This window comes from Enhydra lutris, unplaced genomic scaffold (assembly GCF_002288905.1).
Source record: "Enhydra lutris kenyoni isolate GAN:26980312 unplaced genomic scaffold, ASM228890v2 scaffoldscaffold2, whole genome shotgun sequence".
Lineage (NCBI taxonomy): Eukaryota > Metazoa > Chordata > Mammalia > Carnivora > Mustelidae > Enhydra > Enhydra lutris.
In genome coordinates, this window is record NW_019154086.1 from 30594120 (window position 1) to 30615095 (window position 20976).

A 20976-nucleotide genomic window follows, 5' to 3' on the forward strand; every position below is an offset into this window, starting at 1 on the left:
AATTAATTAGATTATAAGAAAAAACTGTACAGAAAGTTTATACCATAAAATTATATCCCTAAGTGATCAGTGTCCTCAATAATGGAGAGATAAAGAAGCTCAAGAAAACCTCAGCAACCTCTTCTAACTAAAGATAGCAGAATACAATCTGCTATTTGTAAAAATGAAGAGACTGCATAAAAGATATCTTTCAAATATTCCCTACAGAAACATGGAATGCCTATTAAAATAACATTGTTTATTCTGTATAAAATATCCCTTCTACCCTCTCAAAAGCTTTTTTTTGTTTTAAGATTTAAAAAAAAAAAAAAAAAGCCATATCCTTAAGAAACATCTTCTGAAAATTATCTCAATGCCAGATCCAAGTTTTCCATTATTTACTGTCCTTACCAAAGTTCACCTGCATATTCCAGAGGAACTTTCTAAACTTTACTGTTGATTAGCCTAGTCTAAAGCAGAATTCATTAGCAATAAACAGTACATAAGACACAAGCTAAAATATTCCTCACAAACATACTCTGAAATAGATGCTTTTGAAATATAAATATAAATTTCCAGACCATTATTATTCCTGATTAAACTCTAGATTTAAAAAAAAAAAAAAAGTGAGGTTTTCAGACCAATGATGTGTGCAGCTCATTCTCATGACACAGTCATTTAAGTTTCTCATCTGCAAAACAATGCAGTAAATTATCAGAAGGGGGGAAAAACAGCAGCCTCATCTGGTTTACAAAATAAAAACCATTAGCATTACAAAACACATACTGCCAAATGTTAAAGGTTGAACACTTTGCTGAATAAACTCTTAAATCTTCTTGATTATAAAAGTAACATTAAGATCAACATAGAAAATCTGGAAAATACAGAAAAACAAAAGGAAAAAGTATGCCTGTAACCTTACCATTCAAATAGAATTGTTAGTATTGGGGGTTTTTTCTTTCAGTATTTCTTCTATTATATACAAGTATGTAAATAAGAAATACACGTGCCTGCATACTTTTTCCTGAACAAAATCAGAATATTACATTTGCATTTTAATCTTTTGTCTACTTAACATGTGGCATGGTAAGCAACTCTGATTTGGTGCAGGGAGGGAATTACTTCTGACTTTTAAAATCCTCAAACATGACTGTAACAATGTATTATATGGATGTGTCATCATCTATTCAACCACTTCCCTACTTTGGGACACTCACGCTGTTTCTAATTTTTTGACATAACAAACAAGACTGTCATAAAGATACTTAAAACCTGTAACATTTCTGATTATCTTCTCAAGATATATTTCTAGAATTACTATGTTAAAAGGAAATTTGAAATGGCCAAGAATCACCTCCCAAAAAATCCTTTGTTCTACAAGATTTTAACCTATATAAAATTCACAAAACTTATAGTTACATAATATATGTTTACAAATAAATGTTTTAAGTCATAAAAAACTGAGTACCTAAAAAATCAGAAATCATAATAACAGGAAATAGAATCACTATTACGTTTTAGCATACACTTATGGAAAAAATAAGTTTAACTTAATGCCACACTAGATACTTAATTTGTTCCGAGTCAGAGAACAGAATATTAGTAGCGGGAGAAGATGAAAAGTTATCTCAAATAGTTAAGAAAAACAAAAGATAAGACAATGGAAGGGTAAGCCCAGAACATAAGCTTAGGACAAAGACCTTTCCTCTAATAAATTACAAATACTACAGGTCTCCCTTTCTCTCAAAAAGCAATTTAAAACCCAGTTATTTTTCCCCCTTCACTTTAACCCTTGATATCTACCCTATTTAAATTTTCTATAAACAAGAATTTTGTTGTAGTAGTTCCCAGATAATCGCTAGCTCTCGAATCTCAAGACGACTAGTTTCTTAAGAGCCCAAACCTGATACTTGGAAATAAAATGCTAATGTTTCAGATTTGCAAAAGGAGAGAATTTTTCTCTTTCAGTACTTACTCAGCATGAGAAAGTTTTATTTCTTCCCTTTGTCTTGCAGAATAATTTAGGTTCCCCCCTAAAATACAAATAAGCATAGAACTTTTTCTACACAACTATTAAAAGTAAAATTCACACACACACACACGCACACACACACACATGCATTGGTATACCTTAAAGTAACAGAAAAGGCAATGGGAGATGACAAAGAAATGGTTTATCTCCTGGGGCCTTCCCAAGGGAAAAAATGTTTTTTAAGAATCTTTATATGAGGGCGCCTGGGTGGCTCAGTGGGTTAAGCCTCTGCCTTCGGCTCAGGCCATGATCTCAGGGTCCTGGGATCGAGTCCCGCATCGGGCTCTCTGCTCGGAGGAGAGCCTGCATCCACCTCTCTCTCTGCCTGCCCCTCTGCCTTCTTATGATTTCTCTGTGTGTCAAATAAATAAATAAAATCTTTAAAAAAATAAAAAAAAAAGAATCTTTATATGATACAAATACAAATAACCACTTCTTAATTTGAGCATTTTTTTTTAAGTTTGGACCTACATACTTCTTTACATCTTGTTAACTCAGACATTGTATTAATAATCAGTAAATAGTGGAAATTAAGAGAAATGAAAGGAATGACCTAAAATCATTTAAACAGCAGGTTTACACATTTTACTAAGTACCTAACAACCTTTAGGGGCAACCTAGTTAGAAAAATTAATAAGAGTAACATCAAAATCTTATACAGAAGAAAGAAAGAAGTACAAATGCATTTAAAAAATACTAGCAAAAGAGGGGCGCCTGGGTGGCTCAGTGGTTTAAAGCCTCTGCCTTCAGCTCAGGTCATGGTCTCAGAGTCCTGGGATCGAGCCCTGCCTCGGGCTCTCTGCTCAAGCGGGGAGTCTGCTTTCCCCTCTCTCTCTCTGCCTGCCTCTCTACCTACGTGTGATCTCTGTCTGTCAAATAAATAAATAAATAAATCTTTAAAAAAAAATACTAGCAAAAGAAAAAAAATCTGTAACACCTCATTCTGTATCAAACACTTTCAACCTTAAAATACAAACTATAACTATAAATTTGCTTACTTATTTTTTTATTAACATAAAATGTATTATTTGCTTCAGGGGTACAGGTCTGTGAATCATCAGTCTTAACGTAATTCACAGCACTCACCATAGCACATACCCTCCCCTGTGTCCATAGCCCAGCGACCCCATCCCTCCCAGCCCCTCTACCCACCCCCCACTTCCGCTTACTAATTTTTTTAAATATGAGACAATAACACAGTAATGGCTTTAGGTTATTTTAAAACTGCCATACTTCCTTATGCTAACATAAAAAGAACATCTAAAATTTTCTATTACAAAACTTAAATTGAACTGGCCAGAAAGAACATGACAATGATTTAATAAGTCTGAAGTTCCAAAATGCATAGTTATATGTTACATAATGAAATGTGTTTCCATGAACATATGAACAGATTGTCATTATTACATGAACTAAAGCACTGGCCTCTAAAGAGGCATGCAGACAATCCAGGGACCCCACAAGATGATCCACGATGGTTTAAGAAGAAAATGTCTGAATTCTACTTACGTCGGGCACGATTCACCACATAGAGTAAGACCACAGATAAAAGTGACACTGCAAGTGAAAAAAATCACAGGGTCCTTAAAAAACATGTACCTCTTCCCAACGATTCCTATGTAATCATAATTACAAAGTAAAACTCAGATAAATCTTCATTGATTGGCATTTAAAAATAAAAACACTATTCCCATTATTTTCCAAAAACCACTAAAAATTAATTGCACACCATTTTTTTCCCATGGGCTACATGAGCCCAGGGATAGCAGGACCAGAAAAAAAGCAGTTGAGAGAAGGGATGGAGCTGATCCACCCAGAGATCACCCCTGCTGCTCTTTACTCTCTAGTTTAAGTGTTAGTTTTCCTGGTACTTCCAAAAACTCCTGCCAGCCCCCTAACTGTTTATCTTTTTACAGAGAACCGAACAGAAACAATCCTTTCAGGATTTTAAGTCTGAAAACACCACATCCATTTTACAATTTAACCAAGTGTTAGAATGTGGTCATCTGACTCCCAGAAGCCCAGAAAGCCCAGAGCCAGTGGAAACCTCAGAAAGTCATGGCTTGTCTTTTTACCATAACAAGTAAGGCACACTAAATTTACTTTAGGTTAATATGGCAACAAAAACAATTCTAGGGGCGCCTGGGTGGCTCAGTGGGTTAAAGCCTCTGCCTTCAGCTCAGGTCATGATCCCAGGGTCCTGGGATCGAGCCCCGCATCGGGCTCTCTGCTCAGTGGGGAGCCTGCTTCCTCCTCTCTATCTGCCTGTCTCTCTAACTACTTGTGATCTCTATCTGTCAAATGAATAAATAAAAAAATCTTAAAAAAAAAAAAAAACAATTCTAAATAGCATGGTATTTGGTTTAAGAACCAAATATATATAGAGTTGTGGACTGAAATTAAACCACCGTCGCAGCATCAAACAGACATAAACACTTCCATGACCTGAGTATTTTGAATTCTACATGATTCACTTTTTAAAAACAAATAACATATTTTTAAAATTTGATGTGTTTACTTCTAAAATTATGGGATAATAAAATGCATTCAGGCACATCATAAACCACATTTCAAGTATAAACTGTCTTTTATCCATGTAAATGTAAATGATAAAATCATTGCTGGGGTTTGCCATTTTAAACACATGTCAAAGCATAAAAGACAACTTGATATGTTTATAAGAATTTATAAGATGAATACAACTATCTGTATGGTGAAGCCTACCACAGGAAAAATGTTTATTTTTGTAGTTTTCAACAGTTTCCTAATACTTCCTATTTTTAACCAATAAATCATTACAGGTAAACGTTAAGTAACCGGGCCAAGAATAAAAGCAACTTAAAGTTGCCTTATGGATAAACCATGAGCACTCACACCTGAATCTTATCAATGTCCACACACTCACACCAGGGACATACTCACCACTCTTTAAAATGGTTTCACTTTAAAGAGGATAATGTTTTCTAAAAACCATAAATATCTAAAATAGAATAAGAAGCAGATTCTACTACTACTTTTAAAAATAAGAATCTCCTTTAAAAAATGCCTGTGAATCTTCACAGAACCAGAAAGCCACCAGCTGGGAAACTCTGATGCACAGACTAAGAAATAGGCAAATCTGGGAGATACATCTTAGGGATTTGGTTTAAAAGAGGGAAAAAGAGAATAATAACAACAAAAACCTAGAAGTATAAATGAAAACATTGTTATCCATTAAAAGAAACTAAATGTTGCCATATCACATACTTACAAGAAACACAAGCAATGAAGAAAACTTCTAAAAACAAATATCCCCGAGTATCCAATATCATGCCAGCAATGATGGAAATGATTGCCAGCCCAAGATTCTGAATGGACTGCATGCTACAATTCAAGAAATATAAAGACACATCTTCATACACACAGTAACAGTTCACTTTAAATATCAGTATCTATAAATTACATACTATTAGTGTTAAGAGGTGTTTTTACCTAGGGATGACCTGATCAGGTATTTTTATCCCATGACTATTTCTGCTACTAGATGTTATGCTCAGAGGTAAGGGAGCCTGTCTTATTAAATGCAATATAAGCTCAACATTTTCCTGCTGATTGAAAGTAAGAGCTAAGTGAATACCAACCATGGGTGCAGTTTCCCCCTTTTGCCCTTTGGGTCAGACACCAGAACTCAAACTTCTCACTAAGAAGCCCTCAGATAAAAAGGCAGTCAATGGCAATGTCAGAAATAACTTCTGGATTAGCTTAATACCAACTCTCTTGCTGGAAGACTAAGGCATTTCTGTTGCCACAATAATATCATAAGTAGGTAAACTGACTTTTCTGGTGGTTTCCAGGTTCAGAGCTGTCCCAGAAGCATGATGATGACTAGGTTCAGGAGACCTGGAGTTTCATGATTGCTATAGCAGGGAGACATTATGGTGTAAACACTTACAAGCCATATGCAGTTCCCAGCTGGTGTTCAGGAACTACAAATGCCACCATCGGCCACAATGCACAAGCAAGCAACGAATAAGAGAGTCCCAGGAGACACTGCAGAAAGTGACACAGAAAAACGTAAAAGTCTTTTAACATTAACCAAAAGGTGATTTTCCTTTGATGCAGATTAGCCAGAGTGACATAACAGCAAATATATGAACATTCATGCAAATTTTACTGCAATTTTGCTAAAACTCATTTGATAGAAAAAAGTCTAGACCCTAACAGTATCCCTCTAGTGACAAAACACACTATCTTAACCATATTATATTATATGCACACATAACTTACTGGTCCCAGGGTACAATCAAGGACTAAGCAAGAAAATAAAGCTAATTTGCAAAAAGTTACTACCAATGTTTCAGGCAAGGTAATTTTCCAGTATTTATTAACTACAAATTAAGCAATCAAGGCAACATCACACCAACAGTCCATTATCTTACTTCAGATCATCAACACCTAACTGGAGGGCAAGGCAGAAAACTATCACCTAATGCTGACTTTTTCTTTCGTTAAAAAAGAAACCTTATGATTTAAGTTTAAATAAGATCATCTACACCTATGATACTGGCAAAGATTGAAATTGGGCCAATGCCCACCATGGCTAGGATACTAAAAACACACACACATTCGTATATTATTGGTAAAACTATAATGGGTAAGAACTTCTTAGAGAAGAAGTTTCACAATGTCTATCAAGATGTTAAATGTGCAAAGCCTCTGCTACAGCATTTATACCTCCAGGAATCTGTCCTACAGAAATTTTACTAAGTGTACAACAAACATATATGCCCAAAATATTCTTTTATTAATAGGTAAGAACTGTAGCACTTGAGCCTGTGGTCTTTAAAATGATATTCTAAAGGATAGTAACAAAAACCTGACGATGAATTCATTATCACTTTTTAACTGCCTAAAGGTCAAAGACAAAAGAATGCAAAATCATGAATCCTGGGCTGACAGACTTTTTTTTTTTTTTGCGTGCCACCTATGATGGAAGAATTTTTTAAAGAAATACAGGAAAATAAATGGAACTGGTAAGCAATTTGGCTTTTAAAAGACTACTTTATTTCAAATTCTATTTCAGCATTGAGATTACTACGTTAAATAAGCCAAATAAAATTAAAAATATCTTATTCATTAATAATTAACATTTATTTACTTTAAAAATAGTTATTTTGTAGAGACTGCAATCACAGCATTGTTCCTCCTACTGTCACAAGCTCGACTTTCAGAGGAGCAGAGTGTGGCTCCTGACGTGCACTTGACAGAGTCCTCCCTGAAGCCCTGTGCCCTGTGAGCGTCTACAGTGACATTACCATAGCAATCCAAGGGTTCCACAGCGTGAAGGCCAGCATGATGTGGGCAGCGAGAGTGGTCACCACGGCACACAGAACCCAGATGATGTTCTTTCCTGTTTTATCCACCAGGATCCCAAATATTGGGGACATGGGAGCTGATATGACATATACAATACTGCCCAGAGAATCAAAAGATATTTAATGAAATGTATCACAGCTCCCAAAAAAAAAAAAAAAAATCCAAAAAGTTCCTAAAACTATTAGGCAAAGCAAATCCTAGCTTGTTTAATTAAACATTCTTCTAAAATTGTCATCAGTAAACAGAAATTTAAATATTAAAGAGTGGTCCAAGATTTCTTCGATTTTCCGTTAATGCGTAGATGGTCTCTCAGGATCGAGTGGCAACATGCTCTTGGTTTCACATTACAGATGTTAAGTCACGTGCCTTTTTTGTCTCTTAGAACATTTGCTTATAATTAAGGACACACGCTATGCACACAACAAGCACTCAAGAGGATTAATGAAATACCTGTTAATAGCACTTGCTGCCTGGGAAGAAAATCCAAATTTTTCTGTAAAGAAAACTCTAAAATACAGAGAGAGAGAGAAATAAGCACTTTAGAAAACTACTCTGTTTTTAATAATTAAAGGCAAAATAAAACTACATAAAAGTAACTCTAAGTTTAGTCAACTTTTCCTTCTTGATACTGTTATCCCACCTTATATAACATTCATCTTTAAGCAACTGGTGCTAAAGCTTTAGGGTTTACATAAATATTTCACTAGCTAAGTAAAATACGCTGATGTGGATTTTTTTCATTTTATTATTCTTTCTTAAAAGATTTTATTTATTTGAGAAAGAGAGATAGAGAGGGACACAGAGAGCACAAGCGGATGGGAAGTACGGAGGGAAATGAGAAGCAGGCTCCCACTGAGCAGGGAGCCCGATGCAGGGCTCAATCCCAGGACCCTGGGATCATGACCTGCGCTGAAGGCAGACGCTTAACTGACTGAGCCACCCAGGCACCCTGATTTTTTTCATTTTAAATAAGCACCAAACAGTATGCATAAATTTTCAGAAAACCAAATGAATTATTACAACACAAAATTAAGAGTGCTTTTTTTCCATAAAGTGGGACTGGACAGGTTCTTTGCAAACAGAGTTTCAAATTATTGAAAACAGTCTGAATTTAAAGGTTCCGATTATAAAGACGCACCCCTATAAGCACACTCACACACTGCTCTGTTCGAACAGCTGCCAGTGGAAAGAAAGAGGTAAGTGGTAACACAAAAAAGAATTTGATTTTGAACCCCGGCATATTTATAGTCCTAGCAAATGGAAATGTGCCCAGGCATAATGAGCCAAAGTACTGTTTCCATTCTCAAGAATAGGCTTCCAAACAAAAGAATAAAGAGGAAATAAAAAAGAATACTAATCTGATACAAAGCATTAAAATAAATCTACATTAGGCATCAAAAACTATTAAGTATTTCATCAAAAAAATAATGAAAGTTATTATGCCAAATATTAAACCTTAAGAAAATCAGTTATATCCCAGGATATAAAATAATTCCTATGTAAATATAAACTATAACCAAAAAATCAAGATTTATAACTAACAAAATTGTATTTGTGTGATTAAATTCTCATTATAATTTAGCCAACAAAAATGCAATGCTACAGAATACTCACTTCCCAAGTCCAATAAAAGGGAACACTGCCACATAATAGCAAACACAGATGATAAATATCAGCCAGAGGGGTAAGGAGAAGTCCTTCACATCAGTTACCTTAATAACTTCACCTTGAAAAGAAAAGGAAGAAACTACCAGCATCATTTTGCATATCTAGGTCAAAATTGTTTTTCTTTTATCGTGTGATTAACCTTTGCCATCCAGTTTACAAAATACTTTTCTCAGTAAATTACTGGAACATAGCTTCTGGGAAAACTTAAAAAGACATTAGAAAAAACAAAATCTAATATTAGTGTCTACTCTCCTGCTGTCTTCCAGGAACACTCATCATTTTGCAAATACACAAAGTGCAATCAAGAATGTAAATTCTGCCAAAAGCACTTAAGGGGAAAAAAAAAAGTACCCCAAAACTTAGATAAGTAGGAACAGATTAGAAAGTATAACATGTATTAAGCCTCACTGAACTTATAACACTATATTAGGAACTTACCTCATTATAAATTATCTTCAAAGGTCTGCAATTCCCCAAAGCCCCCCTTTTCCTGCATTTAGACCTACCTGTTTTTCCTTGTGCTTTATGAAGGATTCTCTCTGCTCTCTGATCCAAGTAAGCGAGAACCAAGGCACAGATTAGTGAAAGAATACATGTTATACCCCCTACAATAAAAAAAGAGAGAGAGAGAGAGAGATTTTTAAAAGAGAGCGACTGAAGGTTCCCAAGAGGCAGTAGCTTAGAGTAACAGCAGAAAACTTAGCAAATGAAACAGATAGCATTTAGACACATGAAGAAAATCCTACAATTACTAAATCAGGACAGAAGGAAAGAAACAGCATGTGATAAGTACTCAACAAACAAAAGTCACTCTTATTGTATTATTTCCTAGTAGAAGGTTGTAGACTAGAGGGAAAAGACTAGAACATACTAGGCTAATCTTGTAATACAGAATAAAAAAATTAAATACAGAATTTAAAAAAGTGGATGACAGCTAGCAAATCTGTACTGATTTCTTAACTAAGTCTAAGCACTGATTACTGACAGATGTAAAGTAAACAAGGAACAAGGTCCTATAGTAAGGGATTACAGCACAAATTGTTTCAGATAGTAAAAAGCCCTCTCAGAACTAACATTTTAGCTAAAATCTGAAGGATATGATGAATTCAGCCATGCAGAGAAAAAAGCTATGGTAAGTGTGTTCCAAGCAGTGGTGGCAGGAATTGTAGAGACTCTGGTGCATGAACTAGCATGATATGTTCAAAGAACAGACAGGCTTTCAGGGAAATGGCCTTGTGATTTGAGTCCTAGGACCAAACGCAACATCAGAACAATCTGGACTAAGGGAATGTCAGGGAGTGGACTATGGGCAAACAGTCCCATTTACAGAAGTTATGAAGAATGTTGAGCAGAGAGACAGATTTGGTGGCGGGGGTGGGGGTGTGGAGGAGGAAATTAGGAGCTCACTCTTGGCCACACTAAGTTGATGAAATCTGTAAATATCCAGATAGTGCCAAATGGGCAGTTGGATACACAAGTCTGGAGTTCAGGAGACAGAACTGGGCTGTGGGTATCGATTAGGCAGTTATCAAGATATATTTAAGTGGCATGAAAAAAATAGGTTTCATATACTGGTTGGGTATTATTCTTATAGAATCACAGATTTATTTTTCTCAAATAAACCTATAACAAGAAAGCCAAGGGGTGCCTGGGTGGCTCAGTGGGTTAAGCCTCTGCCTTTGGCTCAGGTCCTGGTCTCAGGGTCCTAAGATCAAGCCCCCCGTCAGGCTCTCTGCTCAGCAGGGAGCCTGCTTCCCCCTCTCTCTCTGCCTGCCTCTCTGCCTTCTTGTGATCTCTCTCTCTCTCTGTCAAATAAATAAATAAAATCTTTAAATTAAAAAAAAAAAAAGAAAAAGAAAGCCAAGAAAGGGTTCTAATGGCTTCTGACTAGAAATTAGGTTTATGAATTTATGTAGAAATAGAGTTATGGAATAAAGTTAGTGAGGTCTTCAACAGAGCAGGATGGCATGCAACAACTTAGCTACATAAATCCAATCTTCCACCCTGACATAGTCTAATATATACAATTTCTTATAATAGACACATAGTGAATAAATGCAATTCCTCACAACAAATATGTAAAGCAAGCTTTGCAGTAACCATAGCCTCAGGGTTAAAGATTATATTCCATAGATGATCACAATAAACCTCTGCAAGAAAGAAAGAAAATATCCCAGGAGATTTCTTTACCTCCCCAGCAAATAAACAGGCTAGAAATTCAATTTCACATGGAGAAGAGCACGTATATATAGATATAACCTTAAGAGGATTTTTAACCCATCTGACTAATAAAGTTTATTCTTTGTGAATTTACGTATTTGTAAATATTTTCCAATCTTGTCCCTTATCTTTGGAGCAAAGGATAAGGAGAAGCTTGGTCGTCTGCATTCTCAGATACATTTATGTCAACAATTATCCCTTCTATCAAGAATTCCCATTCAACACTCTTACTAAATTCCATGCCTACAATTTCAACTACCATGTTAGTCAAGGTTAACTCAAAATGTCCTGGGCTATGCCAATTTGCTTTCACAATGGACTGAATAAAATCACCTTGAGAGTAAATATAGACATGGAAGGGGACAAGGTCTGGAACTGGGCCCTGAGGATCAAGTTGAGGAGGGCAATACAGTGAATAAGACTGAAAAGAGTGAAGTAGGAGACATACTAGGGCATTATCACACCAGAGAAGTTGTTCTAGGCATTTGTTGTTTTTGCTGCCTGGTATTCATTCCCTTTCCTGTAAGAAGACCCCAAATGTGTTTTAGGAGAGCCACCGCCCCCTCGCTCTAAATATACGGAATTTGGATGAAGCTAATTATCTCCACTGGGTCAGAGGGTAGGAGCATTTAACCAAAGCCTCCGCCAATCAATGCAGTCACAATGGTTGGTTCAGAGATAAACAAAGAACTTAAAACAAGACAAGAGGAGCAATCAGTGCTAATCCCAGGAACTCCTGGCTGAGGCATAATTTTTCCTGCTGGATTTGCACATCATTAAATGAAAGAGTGGTCTGTGACAGCCATCCTGTCACTAAAACCGAAGAGTACATATGAAAATGAAGCCAATTTGGAAAAAGTGGGGCCAGGAAATATAGAGAAAAAGCAGTCTTGGTAGCACCATCTATAAAAGCCAGCCTTATGATGTCAATGATTATATGAGCAATAAATTATTGTTTTACTTGGTCACCTTTGGCATGGGTTTCCCTCACCAGGAATGAAATCCTAACTAGTGGAGAAAACTGTTTCAGTGACTGCAGCATATGCTGGTTAGAGATTTAAATGGAGTCAGGAAAGTTCCCATAGGATTTGGCAACACGCAGGCTAGTGAGAGCCTTGACAAGATCAGCTGCAGTACAGTGGCGGGTTGGAAACCAGATTCGAGTGGTCCTGTGGAATGTCCTCCCGGCACATGCATTACTAGTCATGGCTCCCAGCTGGTATAACAGAGCAGAAAGGGCCCTGGACAGAGAATCAGGATGTCTGGAATCAGACACAGCTCAGCCATTAACCATCTACCTGAGCTTGGACAAATTGCTCAGTTAAGAGTTTCCTCATCTATCAAGTGATTACACTTGCTTGGTACCCAAGGGCCCCTATGGCTCTAAAAATCTTGGTATGTTCTTATTCTCAGCAAATTTATTCTGTTCTGGAACGTAGGGAAAGAAGTAGTCATCCGAATCCACTCGGGTCTTCTTAGCATACTCTCCTATGCTGCTAAATTAAACTCTCCTTGGCTCAATCTTCATTTTGTAGAATCATTTCATTGAAGGCCTTATCATCATTGTGGTTGGCCTGTGTAGACCACAAGGGTGTGCCCCTGCCTCTGGCATTCCAGACTGAGTCTCTCCTCTGTGGTCACCCATGGCTGACACATCCCCAGTATCCTCTTTGTCTTAGGGTCTCGTGCTAGTCTCAGAGTTTACTGAAGATATTTGTTATGAACTCCGCAGTATCTCACCCAGATACTTTTACAGGTCTTTTGATCCTCTAAAAGGCAAAGATTTTTGCTGAATAAATCAGCTTTCATTCTTGTCAAAGTCTTTTCTGACGAATGGTGAATGCGCATTGCTCTTTACTTCACACTGCACACTGGTCCCATTGCAAACTCAGCTTTGTCCATGAAGCAAAACATACACAAAAGGTCAGCAGTGTTGAAATGCATCTTCCTTATTTAGTGCAGAAGAGGAGAGGTTAATTTTTCAACACGGTAACATACCGTATATATCAGCACTAACAATCAGGTTTTATTTCCCTGAGTCAGCTTTAAAAATAATGTTGACTTTTATGGTCGATACATTATAGATCACCATATTTATGTCAGAACATATTGGCATGAAAATAAATCAATGAAAATATTAATACAGGAGCCTCATGTTTAAATGAAACCCCTTGCCACTCCAACACCTTCCCGTCGTATTTTACTGCAGTACTTTCTGAGACCTCACCTCTAACATGTTTTACTGAACGTGACATCAAGCCCTATTTTCATTCTCTATGACTACTGTTTTTAATCTGTCTTGCATATGATAAGGTTCAAAAAATATCCACTTTGTTCTTTTACCATATACATACATAACTGCATTCCATCATTAGTAGGACTGTCAGCTTAAATTTATGGTTTACGTATGAACGAAATATCTCAGAGTCAAAGCTCTGACAGGCATACTATTAATAACTGAAACTCTCTGTGTTGGAGACCAGCTTCAAATATTATATTTGCTATCCACAATTGTTTTAGAGTCATGAGAAGTTTCTATTCTAAGTATGTGTTCTAGAAAGCAAGTTCATAATTTGGACATTATTAAAGAATGCTTGGTGAAAAAGAAAATCCATTCTCATAAGTGGGTCTTCTCTTTCTGAGTAACAGTGAATACCTGGGTCAGTCAGAGTCTCTTGGAACATTTCTTTGGCTCTGTGTGCAGAGTTAGCCAACTGCAATAGTAGTAGAAGCCAAAGGATGCCCAGAGGGAAAGCGGAGCCAGAAGAAGCAAGGAAGAACCAGAAACTGACTAGAGAGAAGCAATAAAATAGAAAAATAATAAACAAAAGGTTGAAAGCATTGGTTGGTAGCAACAGAGAGTAAAGTCACTGGGGTTGTCCTTAATCCCTCCTTCACCTCCATATTTAATCATCATCAAGTCATGTTCATTTACTTCCTAAGTATCAGCTGAATCCATCATTTGTCTGTTGCCACACTTACCACTCAAGTTAAAGCTACCATCTTTTTCCTCTTAAACTAGAGCAAATGCCTCCAAACTACTTTACAATTCTGCCTGTTCTCCACCCTTCAAAAAGTATCTAATCTAAAGTTGTGCATTTCTCATACACTTATGTGTACACACACATACAAACATTAAACCCATTAGTGGGACAAAATCACTTAGATCTAAATGTGGAAAGCTAATATGCTAATATAGGGGAATATCTTTATGACCTCAAAACAGAGAAAGATTTTTTTAAGATTTTATTTATTTATTTGAAATAGAGACAGAGAGAGCACACGCTCAAGTGTACAAGCAGTGGGGAGGGGCACAGGGAAAGGGAGAAGCAAACTTCCCACTAAGCAGGGAGCCCTATGTGGGGCTCGATCCCAGGACCCTGAGATTATGACTTGAGCTAAAGGCAGATGCTTAACTGACTGAGCCAACCAGTCGCCCCAACAGAGAAAAATTTTTAAGCCAGATACAAAAGCATAAGCCATAAAAGAAAAACTGATCATTTCAACTATGTTAAAATTGAGAACTTCTATTCCTTAAAAAATACGTATAATACATATATACACACACATGTCATTAAGCCAGCAAAGTCACAGAGTAAAAAAATATATATATTTATAATAAGAATAACTGAAAAGACTTATCCAAAATGTGTAAATAACTCCTAAAAATCAGTAACAACAAAAACAAGACAACACAATATAGAAAAATGAACAAGAAAAACTGGAAGAATGACTTCACGCAAACAGATAGGGGGTCAGATACAGCAAGAGACCCTCATTTCCCATGCAAAAGCAACATAGAAGTGCATGTAAAGGAAGAGGCCAACACCTTATAGGGCAGAAAAATGGGTTTGGAGACAATATGCATTCTCTTCAGTGTTTCCTCTTTCTGATGTTCTTCTCCACTCAAAGGACACACCCACCACCATGGTCTGGCCAGTGGGAGATAGAAACTGGTAAACAAATGCCTCCTTTCTTCTGGCCCTGGGAGAACCTTCTTTGGATGTGGTTGATTCAAGATGATAATCTCTTGGGATTGAGCACTAAATTGCTTTTTGTGGGGGCCAACTCAATAACCCATCTTTGAGTCCTCCTATTAGTCCTCCCTCATTCACCAGGTAATTCCCCTTTGTCCCTCACTCTTGCTCCCTAGGACTGTACTTCTAATAAAATAGTTGCACACTAAACCTCCACTCTGCTCTCTGGGAGACTCAAGCTAAGACAACAGCATTCTCACACCTCCCCCATGTGCTGAGTGTCCACAGCCATTGTGGATTCTTTCTACCACTGCCCCCCACCTTAGCAACACTATAGCAACAGGAAGGGCTCCAGTGATGGACAGCATGTCAGCATGTTAGTGATTTTAAACAGCAATCTGTGAGGGGAACTTGCTGCCTGAGGGTAAGTGTGGATGGAAGGAGCGGTCCTTGGATGCAAGCCCTCCACTGGGCAGATGCCTTGGGCAACTTTCCCACTAGTCCTAGAGCCCCAGGCTCTGCTACTGATCTCTGCTCTTGCCTCAAACTAAACCAGCTTTCTACATTTCTTGACACAGAACACAGGGAAAGACAGACTCAGCTGTACTGCATTTAAAGATCTTTGTCTGATGCCAAATGAAAGGAAAATGAAAAAGTTTCATAAAGATCCCCTTTCAAGGTTGTGAGCCCAAAGGCAATGATGAACTTCTACAAGCACAGGACAATATAGCTACAGTTATTTTTACTACAATGTTAATGTTAAAAATTCCGATTTCAAAGTTAGTTTGAGGAGATCACACAATTGTACAGATGGGGGAAAAATTAATTTTTTAGTAGTGATTATTTTTCTAGACAAAGTAACATCACTTTCAGAGCAGCCACCTAGGCTGTTGTGACAGTACAATGTCAGAGCAATGCTTCCCAATCACTCCCCATGTTTACACTAATTTGAAGTTGCCAATTATGTCAGATCCCTGTCAACAGAAAACAAAAATGTGCAAGCTGCTATATAAATTAATTATTGAAATAAAGCATTCACTGTCTCTAGACAATCCTCTAAATTATTTAAAGGATCCAGTTTGCTTTCCTTGAAGGAAAAAAAAAGCCTTGGATTCCAATGTTTTGGGACAACTGAAATATGTAAGAGGAATCCAGGTACACAGCTGGGGAAAGCCTACAGTATAAAAATATAGTAAAAAATCATTAAATAGCTAATGTCAGTGCCTTTTATTTTAAGACTCAGGTATAGTTTAAAACTGGATAGAAGGCTGCTATATAGGTCTCATTCTTGATAGGTTTTTTTTAATTCTATTTATTCTGTTCTCTCTTTGCCATTATTTCCAGATGATGCTTTTTAAACTAGGGTTCTGTCATCTATAACAAAGGCACTACATAAAGTTACTTCAGGGATGACCTGCTCTTTTGTTTCTGTGTCTTCTTTGTTGTATGACTTGGGGGTTAGGGGAGAGAAAACATTTCCTGGAAATGTGGGAATGAGCTGAGTCTCTGCTTTGTAAAAGAAGTCCAGACTTTCCCCCAAATCATCACAGATAGGACTTCCATCAACCTCTCTGAACCTCAGCTCACTCAGCTGTAAAATGGGGTGGGGGGGATGACTGCCACATTGCCTGTCTCACGAGATCTTTTTAAAAATCAATCACAATACTAGGCTGCTTTTGGCTGTCTGTATCTCCATTTCATTGAACCGAGCATAGTAACTGTAGACATAAGACAATTAAGAGGTTGTTTGGTGGGGTTTCCTATATGTCCTCAATGAATTATACCTCGTCCACAGCTGCTGTTCCTGGACCTGAGCCCAACCCCAGTTTCTACTTCCTTCCGTGGGAGGGGGTGGGGATTGTAACCGGTCGGTCTTCATCGCCACCCACTGGTCTGCTGGCCAAATGACACCAAGTTATCTAGTGAATTTGAAACATAAGAAAAGTAATTCAAAGTAAACCACCAACTATTTTCATCCACCACCTCATAGAATGTACCTGGGGGCCTCATTTTTTTAAAAAAAAACTTGTCAAAAAATCAAATAATTACACTGTGGTATTCATCTTTGTAGTTTATCTTTGTAAATTCATCTGTGTAATTCATCTTTGTAAATTAAGAAATACACATATTAATCAACAGTTTTGCAGAATAACTTGTAAAAATGAACTTTCACTGTCTGAAGGTATTTATGAGACTCCATTAAGTAGTTCCATCTGTTTAAGCAAGAAAAGTCTCCAGATATAGGTAAAATATTAAATATTAAAATCAATTCATAGATTTAAACATGTATAATACAATAGTGGCATTTTAAAATGAAAATGAGCAATGCTCACTCCTTTGGCCTAGAATCTTTTTTAAAGATTTTCTCATTCAACAATCATTCCTCCACAATCAAAAGGCAGTAACATAGGGGGTGCCTGGGTAGCTCAGTGGGTTGAGCCTCTGCCTTCAGCTCAGGTCATGATCTCAGGGTCCTAGGATCAAGTCCTGGGATCAAGCTTCACGTTGGGCTCTCTGCTCAGCAGAGAGCCTGCTTCTGCCTCTCTGCCTACTTGTGACTTCTGTCTGTCAAATAAATAAATAAAATCTTTTTTTAAAAAGTAACATTTTGTCGTTACTCAAATTTATTCGTCACTTTTCTTTTTTCTGAACTCTTGAAATATGTATCTTATAAACTTGTTAAAGGAGAGAGAACAGTTCTTTCATCACAGGTGTGCTTTTCCCTGGGGGATGATAGCTATTTTAGGCCATTAAGATGACAAAGACTTCCCCATCCCTTTTGAAAGATGTCCAGTGTGATACCGAGATCACTACTGCTCTTGGGAAGGCTTGATGAGGCCCCTGTCTGTATAGCAGGGGGCCACAAAGAGACCCAGGCTCTTGGAGACTCACAGTGGGAAGACCCTGGGCTCAAGGTCAGAAGCCATCATACCCACTTAACTATACACTGGGGACACCTGCTTCATTCTTTCCATAAGGCCCATCTTCCCACTGAGCCCATTTAAAAGAAACAAATTCCAACCCTAAATTGTGTCAGTCTTTTTGAAAGCTCTTGGGGAAATGGTGATAAAGAGGGGAAACTGTATAATGCAGTACACACTTTCCAAAAGTGCGGACTTCTCCTTAGAATCCCATTCATCATGGCAGATGCCCCCTCAGTTCTCATCTATTGTAAAACCCCAGCCTGCCTCTCCTCCACTCCTTTCCTTTATTCTATGAATAGCTACATGGCCCTTCAGTTCTGCATCCCAGTGAATGGGGAGAATTAGAAGTTCTAGGGAGGCAAAAAAAAAAAAAAGCCAGGGGTGACACAAGCCAGGAAAGAGAGGCTTCTGGGAGGAGGGGATGGTCAACACTGTCAGGGCTTTCAGCTAGTGAATTAACCCTTTATGACCTGACTTTTTCTTCTTCCTCTTCCTTTCTCCATAATAGCAACCTCAATGATACACTAGTCTAAACACCATGTAGTTCTCTACACTTATCCCTTGACTAAGATGGTCATCCTCTCACCTGAAAAGCTGTCTCTCCACAATAGGTAGGCCTTGAAGTACATATACAGTATCAGCCTGCTCAAGCTGCTGTAACAAAATACCAGACTGGGTGGCTTAAACAGTGGAAACATTTCTGGAAAGTGAGAAGTCCCAGATCGAGAACTGCAGGGTTTGGTGTCTGTTGAGATCTCTGTTTCAGGCCTGCAGGCCACCTTCTCACTAAGTCCTCACATAAAGTCAATGCTCTGCTGTCCTTCATTACAAAGACACTAATCCTACAGAATTAAGGTCTCACTCTTATGACCTCATCTAACCTTAATTACTTCCTCACTCCAACTTCAGTCACATTAGGGGTTAAGGGTTCAACACCTGAATCTGTAGGGGACATAATTCAGACCACAGCAGAAGTTAATAGCCACAGAGAAACAAGGGACTTTCTCCAATTATGGGATAGCAAAGGCACACTTGCCCTCCCATCCTCCCACACAAACAAAAGAGCTCAGGTTTTCAGGGCACCATAGTCCCTAGCAAAAGAGGAAGGTGTGAGAAGAAAGCTAAAATACGTTGGGTTTCTCCCTTGCGGCAGGCCAGTGGGTGCTGTGTGCCTTTCTTCTAGCTAATTCTCATGGCAACCTCACCTCACAGAGAGACTGCCCCATTTTACAGCTGAAGAGACCACAGCTCCAAGAGACAAAGTGGCTTAGTTCAAACTGTGCTAGTGGCCCCTGGCAGAGCTAGATCTGAGCACTTTCCACCACGCCACAAGGCGCTCTGAGGGAGCAGAAACCCACAATCCACATCAAGAACCAGCATACTAGATTAGAGGGCCTAGTGAGCCCCATAGAGGGGTCTTCTCTAACCCTCAATTTCCTCAGCAGTAACCTGGAGCTAATAATGCTTCCTCCACAAGCTTGTTCTGAGGATTAAATAAGCTCACAGTGTGAACTAACTGGCTGAGCCTGCACTAAGCCAAGTTGGTTCCCCTCTTTGTCTTCCCTCTGAGAGCCCACACCAAGCTGGGAAGGCAGCTTCGCTGAAAATAACTAGGCATTTGCCAACCCCCCACATGAAAGATTACAGGGAACAAAATGAGAGAAAACTACATTCCTTTTACTCACCCAGCCAAAAAGCTTTGCTCTCCTTAGTCAGGTAGATTGTAAAGCCAGTTAACAAGGAGGTGAGCCCTCTGGCAAGCTGCAGCCTGGAGAGCCACTGTCCCCCAACCTCAGAACATCAGGCCCAACGTTCAAGCTTTAGGCTTTGGCTCAGGCCCTGGCCTCACCACCTACTCACTCCGTCTCAGGGACACCCTCGACTCCTCCTCTGGTGCGTGCCCCATGTCCACGCAGTCCTGTCCTTCCTGCCTCAGCAGCATCTCCAGAGACCGACCCTCCACCCACCCCGCATGGCCTCACTTGGGGAACTGAACAACCCTCACCTGCGTACACTGCTACAGCTCCCTTACGGTCTGGCCGCTCCAGGCCTGGCTCTCAGCTGCTATTGGGGATCTTCCTCACACACAGCCCATCCCATCACCATCTTGCTGAAGAACGCCCACCCTCCTTCTGGGGGCACCCCCACGCTGGCTTCCCTGCCACCCCAGGAAATGCGGAGGCCTTAAGCTCCACTGCCTTTCGTGGGCTGCCTCCCCAACCCCAAGGAAGGCCCCTCACCCTTCTTTGCCTAGCGAGCTCCTCTGTTCTTTCCCCAAGCAGCTCAAACAGCAGCTCAGCAGAGAACTGCTGATCCTGCTGGTCTTCACAGCATTTTGCTGACCATTCTTCACATTGTTACAATTAGCTGTATTGGTTTCTGTCTTCCCCACCAGACTGAAATCCTAGAGAGTAAGAGCTGTATTTTATTCATCTTTGTATCCCTAGTGCCAGACCCAATAGATGCTCAATAAATGTTTGTTGACTGACAGAGTGAATGAGGTCTCTGTTCCTTTTGTTATGAATAAAGCTCTGCGTTACAGCTTATAGTCAGCCCTTGGTAGCACTGTGCTATAGCTTTTGGTTGACACTCAATCTATGCCAGTTACCTATTTGAAACCTTTCTCTCTTGCCCTGTATTAGCTTGTCTTTCTGAATGTCAAACCCTAGAAATAAATTTTTCATTCCTATAGGCTCCATGGTGGTTGGCTGACCAACCCACTGACTTCCCAGCGTGACAGAAATGTGCAGGCTCCACACACAGTTTCCTCCGCTATCTGGATCTGCCTACTGGATCTGCTTCCTCAGCAGAGATGGGAGTA

At 38.7% G+C, this 20976-nt stretch overlaps 1 protein-coding gene across 1 annotated transcript; it reads right to left on the reverse strand.

The window, feature by feature from the left end:
• Positions 1-1544: 1544 nt before the first annotated feature.
• LOC111146083 (major facilitator superfamily domain-containing protein 1-like) lies at positions 1545-20061 on the reverse strand. The gene is made up of 9 exons (XM_022501469.1): positions 20016-20061; positions 9541-9732; positions 8981-9092; positions 7817-7873; positions 7306-7462; positions 5943-6040; positions 5262-5374; positions 3521-3568; positions 1545-2012 (listed from the first exon to the last, which is right to left on the reverse strand). The coding sequence occupies exons 1-9, from the start codon at positions 20059-20061 to the stop codon at positions 1951-1953; spliced, it is 885 nt and encodes a 294-aa protein (XP_022357177.1). The 3' UTR covers positions 1545-1950.
• Between the last annotated feature and the right edge of the window lie 915 nt (positions 20062-20976).